This window comes from Onychostoma macrolepis, chromosome 16 (genome assembly GCF_012432095.1).
Source record: "Onychostoma macrolepis isolate SWU-2019 chromosome 16, ASM1243209v1, whole genome shotgun sequence".
Lineage (NCBI taxonomy): Eukaryota > Metazoa > Chordata > Actinopteri > Cypriniformes > Cyprinidae > Onychostoma > Onychostoma macrolepis.
In genome coordinates, this window is record NC_081170.1 from 10,551,230 (window position 1) to 10,560,660 (window position 9,431).

Consider the following 9,431-nt stretch of genomic DNA (forward strand, 5'->3'; position numbering starts at 1 on the left):
AAGCGGCAGCACTGAGCAGGATATTGATTTGTAAGGAAGCATAAATAATTACAAAAAATAATTTTGACTGATTATGACTATATTTTTGCCCTGACACAAAGAATACTTAACAGATTAGATACATTAGAACTTTTTTTTTTTCCAGGAATGCAGCACCGCAAAATTTCCACCAAATTGTTTTCAGATAACTTAAAAATTAAATCTTCATTTAGGTAAGTTAAACAATTTTAGGAAATTTAATGTTCATCCACTACTATACCTAAAATTAAAGTTAATTAAAATGTAAACAAAAAGATGTATAGGTGGCAATGGCATTTCTAACATTTAATAATTGAATGATTCGGAAAATAAATCCTATATTCTGTATACATGTTTATAGGCTAGTTTTTCATTAAAATGTTTTAAACCTGAACATGCTGTAAAAAATGCTTTGCAATTGGAATTAGTTCTTCACCCTTGCTACCTTAATTCAAATTCAGGAACTGATTTGAACATTGAGAAACATTGGAGGATCCGAAGCTCGCATCGGTTTTATGGGGTTTATGCTTCAAAAATGGAAGCTTCCCGCTTAACCAGAGCGCTCCATAGATACTACATACATTTCAGTGCCTCTCCATATTAAACTGGTTAAATGTACATTAATTTAATCGTACCCTGCGATCAGGGCCGGGTTATCCATAGACGGGATTGGGCGAGTGCCCTGGGGCACCAGCCAATAAGGGGGCACCAAGTGATTAAGAAAATAACTAGACCTTTAAAATATTTTTAATGTTTTGTATATATTATTTTGCTGGAAGAGTTGCAGATGCATAGAAAATAAACAGTTAATGATCCAATGTATACAGAGAGAATATAAAATATATGCATGCATATAGAACTGCGATTGGGTCAGGCCACAGTGTAATTGCTCCCTCCCCCAGTCAGAGTCGAGCCCGCCAATTTATAATATTCAATTCATAATGGATAGGCAGCATCAGCGTAGCAGTTGGGCTAAATGTAAATTAAAAAATGAGAAAATATCAGGGCACATAGCCAGGGCTCTACAATGCGACTGAAAAGTACTGCGTGCAACTATCAAAACATACCCGATCAGCATTTGTGTTTGCGCTCAGGGAGCTTCAAAGATTTCTACTTGCGTGTTTGTGCAGCAGTGAGTAATGTCGCAGACATTAATTTCTTGAATGCAATGTTAATCAGAATCCACTCACTGCTCAAAATACTTTTGTTCATTGCTGAGTTATGCAAGCTCACAAATCCTCTCGTTATAACAAACAAAGTGTAGACAGGGTGTAAATAAGAGATTCGTTGTGCAGTGTAGATCTCTTCATTGATTATTATGGAGCTTTGTGAGATTGCGATGAACTGTGACAGCTTTTAAAGATTATAGGGGAGTTTGCAAATGTGATATCAAATTAATACAACAGTTCAACAAACAATAAGTTATATAAAGTGATGTACATTGTATGAATTTAACAATATTTCCGATTTTGCTCTATTTCGTAAAGGAAAATAGGTTCAAACAGTCACAGCTGAGCCGCTGCGCATCTCCATTCAAATACAGCGTTGTTTCATTTATGAATGAACCTGCGTTTTAAATGAATCTAGAGTCAGTGATTCAATTATCCATTCATAAAGACAGTGCCTGCGTCCCAATGTGCATACTATCCATCCTAAATTCTATGTGATAGTAGTCATTTTCAATACTATTTAGGGCAGATAGGGTGGATAGTATGCACATTGGGACGCAGGGAGTCACTTGCTTCGTTCCTGAATGAATCAGCCGTTCAAACAAATCAGTTAAATGAATGATTCAGTGATAAAATCAGTGACTTGCTGCCACCTGCTGGCAGTTTTATTTTTAAAGTGTCATAGTTACTTAAATAATTTCAATCAAACAACAGTTCTATATTCAAAATTTTATATTTAAAACATTAATCTCACAACATTGTTATGAATTTAAAACATCTATCCCACCTCTGAGCCTTTGTAAATGTCTGTAAATTTACCTTCATGCCACTTTTGTGTTCTGTGCCACCTTTGTAGTGGAAACTGATTTTGTTAATATTGATTTATTTTGATTGGTAACTTATTCTTATTATTCTACCTGTTCTTATTCTATTTTTTTATTATTAGACATTTTGGAAAAGCTTATAAATATGGACTTTTGAATTTGACATAATGACATACTTTTAATAAAATTCGAGAAAAAAAAAAAAATTGCATTGCAAAAAATACCAGAAAATGCCCCTGTAAATCACTTTAAGGAGTCAAATATCACCTTCTAATGGGAAAGCTAATTTTTGTTATTGATCAGAAGGTGCTCCTGAATTTTTGAGGGGGCGCTTCAAATGTGCTCACCCTAGGGCACTACACTGTGTTAATCCGGGCCTGCCTGCGATACATGAACAGTGTTGATCCGCGATCGTGATGACCATAATATGAGACTTCTCCCGCTTGCATTGTGATCTGTAAACCCTCCTTCGAGTTACCCACCGTATTTATTTTTAAATATTTTATTAATCCCTCCATGGAATATTTAATTCCCATTTGGTGGCCTTCTGTGTCCAAAATTGTGCAAAAAACATCGTGGGACAAGGTTTTCACACTGCAGCTGTCATTGTGTGAGCAACTCCTTTTGTTTGTCCGAGGGAGCAACAGTAACTAAGGGGGGCGGGGCTTACCAATAGGTCAATTGCGCATATTGCTGAAAAGTTGTACATTTACAATTTAAGTTTGGAAAAATCTGATCTTTAAGACATAGTAGTTTGTCGATTTGTTTTCTGCTATAAAAAAAATGTATAGCAGCTGCAGCGCTCACCAAGGTACTTTAACTTTGAGAGAAAGTTGTCCAGTAGGGCAAAATACCCCAGAAAGGGGGCGTGTTTCCTGTTTGGGGGTTGATTTCCTGGGACCGAGGTGACAAACAACATCTGATCTTTTTATTCTCCAGTTGAATACCTGGGTGTAGTTTTAAGGATCATCTCACAATCCCACGTGATATCATCACTGAAGGAGTTAATTCAATAGCGACAGAAAATCTTTGTGCACGTCTGCAGCGCTTTGTTGGGTCAGTGAGTTTCCGTCTGTGGAAGCAATAGCTGAGCCATGGGTGAGTGTCTTAGCGCACTTTTGACCATAGCTTTAATTTATACTTGACCATAATACTTTAATTTAAGCATTCGACATTTTCATCCGTAGTACGCAGTTGCTTCAGTCTGGAATAAAGAATTGCTTCACTAGAAATTCTTTACATTTAGGCATAATCGTGTTATTTGTAGGCCTAGCTGTCAAAGTCATTAAGGTAGAAATCGTGCAATGTTGTGGCTTCGGAATGCATTAAATTCCGATTTTAACGTGTTTACTGAGGCATGTTAAAAAAATTAATTCCCAATGTATTTACAATTTTTTTCTCATTGGTTTGAAAACGAACACATGCTATTATTGCAATTAGTTGCTTAAGTTTTAGTATTAATATTAAGCAATAGTGCAACACAGAAATGATTGTTAATAACAAATAATAGTAATATATGAGATGGATATAGTTGGTCAGTGAGTGGGTTGACCTGCACATAACCCATAAACGCATGTCTAGCTCTCAGGGGAAGGATGTTGAACAATCCTTGGCAAGACATGGTGTCTCCTCCTGGACTGTGATATTGTCCATCTGTTTTAGTTGGTTTGTGTGCTTGTATGTGTATTGTTTTCAAACATTTACAGGGCAGTAAGAAGTATTGTCTAGTAGTATCCAGTAGTTCACTTGGTGATTCATCATTCACGCCTTTATAAGATGGTGCACTATGTAGGTCAAGAGATCATCAAACCCTTCACACTTAAAATAATAATACTTTAGTAATTGCTCAGCTGAGAATAACTCGCATAGTAATATTTGAGAGGTGACATATGCTCTTTCTCTACTTGCAGCTTCAACCTGTTCAGGATGTGGACCAGGATATAAAACCCCTTTAGAGGCCATGAAAGGTGAGTTGCTTTAAAAAAAAATAAGACGGCATATTGTTTGAACCATAAAGTGTTAGTTTATATTAACATCTGAGTTTGTAATACATAGTTGCAACTTGCAAGGTACTACAAGGTAGCAGTGACCTTTGCACTGGACAGTCACTATCACATTGTTGTTCCTGCAGCTCCCCCTCCCGACCACCAGAGGTCCTCCTCACTTGTAAATTGGCATTGTTCTGAATTTTTTTGATTTGCCCACTGTTTTCCCATATTCATGTTGACAGAAGTTGAGGCTTCAGTGTCCCAATGCGTAGTGATCTTGTGTGCATGATATACTTATTTACAATCTAGGGAGCTGATTGAGATGCATCTCCTATATCTTTTGAATCTGAAAATAATAATAATAAATAAAAGAATAAAAAAGAATAATATATATTTTAAATTTTTTACAGTTGAATAAACATTAACTCTTAATTTAATTTTTTTAATAAATTGGATAAATTTGTTCATTTTAATTTGTGTATTTAAGCATGTAAAACACTTAATAGCAGAGTTTTTGTTTACTGCATTTAAACTCTAAACTTAAACATAAATTCTTCCTACAGGGCCTCAAGAAGAGATTGTCTACCTACCGTGCATTTACCGCAACACAGACATTCAGAAACCTGACTATCTTGCAACTGTTGATGTCAATCCACAATCTCCCAATTTTTGCAAGGTAAAAGAAAATATGATTTATGAATATGAACTATTTTGGATTCAAATGTGGCATCAACATGTTTCCTTTTAATATTTCTAATATTTTAATAGTATTTATACTATATTTAATAATATAGTATAACACCTACTTTAATAGCATTTCTTTTGTAATGTAATGGTCTAGGTGATTCACAGGCTGCCCATGCCTAATCTAAAAGATGAGCTACACCATTCTGGTTGGAATGCCTGTAGCAGTTGTTATGATGATCCCTCCAAAAGACGCAATCGTCTCATTCTACCTTCCCTGATCTCCTCCCGTATCTACGTCGTTGATGTAGGGATGGATCCACGGGCCCCACGGCTTCATAAGGTTTATTTTAGTAAACACTCATTCAGTTATATACTGTAAGAGCCTTGTGGATGAACATCTGGGTTGATTTTTTTTTTTTTTTTTTACTGCATGCTATAGTACTTATAGTACTTGATGTTTGGTAAACTCGGGCAAGCAAATGTGTATCATGAAAAGACATTTGACCAATGGAGGTCAAAAATCTTAAAGATGAACCACTTGGTTAAAAATCAAACAAACAAAATATGATGTTTTCACATCATCTTGATCTGTAATACAAGCATAAAGCAATATTTTTTGTTAAAATACATGCTCTATAAATTGTGGCCACGAATTAAGAATTAGTTTCTATGACTTATTAATTAGTTCCCTTGTCTTGATGAAATTGTGGCCATAAATGGTTCCCTCATTTTAGTAAATCCTGGCAGTGAATTAAGAGTTCATTCCCTCATTTTAGTAAATCATGGCCACATTATACTAATACGTTCCCTAATTTTGTAAATCGTGTCCTTGTAGTAGTACTAAATCATACCCTCGAATAAGGGAACAAATTCTTAATTCATGGCCACGATGAATTTATTTTGGTCATGTGTGGGGCTCCATAGTTTACCCCCAGTATATGTTTTAATTTCTGTTAAGAAAAGCCACAGAGAACCTTTAAAAGCCCAGAAGCATGACATCAAGTCCTGTTATCCATATTAATTGATTTTGTTTAACATCTACGACATAGCGCTTCACATTAAGTGTGACTGTTGACTTTAAGAATGTTTTGTTCTTTCCAAGACCATGAATTCTTTCCATCTCTCATCTCTCTCCTCCTCCAGATAGTCGAGCCCATAGATCTGTTCTGGAAATGTGGCCTTGCCAACCCCCACACTTCTCACTGCTTAGGCAGTGGCCAAATCATGATCAGTACCATGGGCGATCCCTCTGGCAATGGCAAGGGTAAGATGCTGTGTTCACCTCTATTTATTTTCAATACACATTTTAGCCTTACCCTTTTATTTATGGTAATTTTTAAGGTGGTTTTGTGTTGTTGGATGGCGAGACTTTCGAAGTGATTGGCAACTGGGAGCAGCCAGGTGAAGCAGCACCATTTGGTTATGACTTCTGGTATCAGCCTCGCCACAACGTCATGATCAGCACTGAGTGGGGAGCACCCAAAGCATTGGGAAACGGCTTCAACCCTGCAGATGTCAAAGCTGGTATGTGTGTATTCATGAGGAAGCTCAAAAGACGTTGTAGCTGGCTAGCAGTGATGACCAGATCTGTTTGTAGGTCATTATGGACAGCGCCTCCATGTGTGGGACTGGACCACACACAAGCGGATTCAGACTCTGGATCTGGGGGAAGAGGGTGCTATTCCTCTGGAGATCCGGTTCCTGCACGACCCTGCTGCGGCTGAAGGATTCGTGGGCTGTGCGCTTCAGAGCACTGTCTTCCGCTTCTACAAGACTCCGGCAAGTACATAAAAAAAATGCTTCCATTAAAATCTTCTCTAACCTTTTTGTAAAGGGCTTAAAGGCCATTTTATTGGATTTTCTCCCCAGTTGTTAAGCAATACATGTTTTTAGATTCAGATTTTTCATTTTACAGAAAGGGGACTGGGCAGCAGAGAAAGTCGTCCAAATTCCAAGCAAAAAAGTGGAAGGTTGGGCTCTTCCTGAAATGCCAGGTGAATGCTTTTAGTAATGCTTTTTAGTATTTTTTTTATTTTTAAGTTTTACTTATGTAGTTTAGAAAAAAATTAACTCAGGGAATGAAAAAACACTAATTATTATATGTGACCCTGGACCACAAAACTAGTCTTAAGTCGCTGGAGTATATTTGTAGCAATAGCCAAAAGTACACTGTATGTGTAAAAATGATCGATTTTTCTTTTATGTCAAAAATCTTTAGGATATTAAATAAAGATCATGTTCCATGAAGATATTTTGTAAATTTCTTACCATAAATATATAAAAACGTCATTTTTGATTAGTTATATGCATTGCTAAGAACAACTTTAAAGGCGTTTTTTTTTTTTTTTTTTTAGGAAAAAAAAGTACTACAGTGTACTATATTATAGAAAAATGTTGACATCCATTACCCACTAAATACAATGATCCTCTTAGCAAAGGACCCCTTTCTAAAACATAAAAGTTGCTATATATTTTTCTACATACTGTTACTGTTATATAGTGTTATACTAGGGCTGTCAATAGAATAAAATAGTTATGAATGATGTTTATTTTTAGTTTATTTCTGACTAGTTTTGAAAAGAATGAAACTAATATGAGATGTAGTGTTTAGAAAATACTGTGTTAAACTTTTGATATATACAGCCCTAAAAATACATTTTGTAATTTTTGGGGGGTTTCTCTCTCTCAAATTTTCCCTGAGCCCCAAATCAACATTCATCTGCTTTAATGGCAAAAAGTGAAAAAAAAAAAAAATTCTGAATTAATAATAATTTGTCTCATTTCTAAATATTGTTTGTGTAATGTAATGTAATGTATATATTTTCCCCCTTTCAATTGTACTGCAGTTTGACAATCTGCCATAATGGCAAAAAGTAAAAAAAAAAATTAGACACTCATTTACTCATGTATTTTTTGCCATAGGTCTCATTACGGATATCTTGATCTCACTGGATGATCGCTTCCTGTACTTCAGTAACTGGCTGCATGGAGACATTCGACAGTATGACATCGCTGACAGGAGGAATCCACGTATGGTTGGTCAGGTAAGACAACTTGGATTAGCAGGATCAAGACACCTTTGTCTACATTTCTAAAATCATGTCAAAAACAAATAAAATGTCTAAATAGTAGAACTTGCATTTAATTTCATGAAATGCATTTTTAAGGTCTTCCTTGCGGGCAGCATTTTAAAAGATGGACCAGTGAAAGTATTGGAGGACAAAGAACTGGATAGTCAGCCTGCCCCACGAATACTAAAGGTACCTTTTTTTATTTCCAAGTATGTGAGCTCTGTGTACACATTAGAGTTAGCTATTATTTGGAGGAAAACAGCCTAAAGCTGTTGTTAACTAACTAATTGACAGATGACCCAGCTTATTGTACTCCAAATCATTAGGTCATGCAGACCTAAACAGAGCAATTAGAGCACATCATTTGTTGGAGGTTAAAACGCTCCTTCCTCATCAGGGAAAGCGTGTGCAGGGAGGCCCTCAGATGCTCCAGCTGAGCTTGGATGGAAAACGTCTGTATGTCACCACCTCTTTATACAGTGCCTGGGACAAGCAGTTCTACCCTGACCTCGTCAAGTGAGACAAAAGGATCTTTATTTGTATCTTTATTACTTGAGTATTGTATATAAATCAAAGATTAAGAAATTAGGCTGTTTAAATGGTTTTAGAAGTAACCTCTGGTTTGTTTGTTTGTTATGCTGCAACATGTGTCTTATTTCTCTTGAGGGAGGGGTCGGTCATGATGCAGATTGACGTGGACACAGATAAAGGCGGCCTGAAGCTCAACGAGAATTTCCTTGTAGATTTCGGCGCAGAACCAGATGGTCCTGCACTTGCCCATGAGCTCAGATATCCTGGTGGAGACTGCACTTCTGATATCTGGTTATGAAATTGGAGCCAAACCATTATATTCCAAGGAGCAGAATTACTATGCCCATATTCTCAGTGGAGATACAGTATATCATCAATATCATGATCACGTTTAATCTATGTATGGACCAATTAGCAATTACAAAAGTGAGTTATGTTGTGAATCATATCTTAACTACAAAAACTAATTTTCATTGTCTGTATATGATTTCTACATTTCTTTAAATAAATATTTTGTATCCCAGTGAATTCAAAGGCTTTCTCATTTGTTGTTGTAAGGGCTTTCCAAATCATTAGAATTGCAAAGTAGATTTTAAACACGTGCAAGTGCACACAATCACAATCACCATCACTATACGTGCACACATTTTAAAATATTGTTTTAAGAATACATTCTAAAACAAAGCAATCAGTGTATTTTGAGTTTCAGTGCTTAAGAAACCCTCAAAGAACAAAATGGACATGTAAGTGTAATAACGGGTGTGAATATTTTTACGTTATTTTTAAGGCATGCTTTTATCAAGATGCAGAGAAAGAGAAATGCAATTTTGTTTAACAACAAACACAAGGAATTACAGCACTACTTAGGTTAGTTTTGTTTATTGCCATTGTAGTGCACAAGTACACTGTAAAAAGTCAAAAAATTGAGGAAACCCGTTGCCTTAAAATTATCAAGTACATAATTAAAAAAAAAGTTAAGTGAACTTGACAATTCAATTAACTTGTTTTTTTTATTTATCATTTACTTTTAATTTTAAGGCAACGGGTTTCCTCAATTTTTTTAAGTTAAGTCAACTTATCACTTTTTACAGTGTATAAAAAGTTATCTCTCCGAGTTGAAGACCGAGAGAAATATTACTTAAA

General features: G+C 35.8%; 1 protein-coding gene across 1 annotated transcript; it reads left to right on the plus strand.

Moving 5' to 3' along the window:
- Positions 1-2,882: 2,882 nt before the first annotated feature.
- Positions 2,883-8,816, plus strand: selenbp1 (selenium binding protein 1). Its single transcript, XM_058746830.1, has 12 exons — positions 2,883-3,109; positions 3,922-3,978; positions 4,563-4,675; positions 4,841-5,026; positions 5,830-5,950; positions 6,028-6,210; positions 6,284-6,469; positions 6,606-6,680; positions 7,609-7,730; positions 7,854-7,946; positions 8,155-8,273; positions 8,424-8,816. Exons 1-12 carry the CDS (start codon positions 3,106-3,108, stop codon positions 8,584-8,586), a joined length of 1,422 nt encoding a protein of 473 aa, XP_058602813.1. The 5' UTR covers positions 2,883-3,105; the 3' UTR covers positions 8,587-8,816.
- Positions 8,817-9,431: the final 615 nt, after the last annotated feature.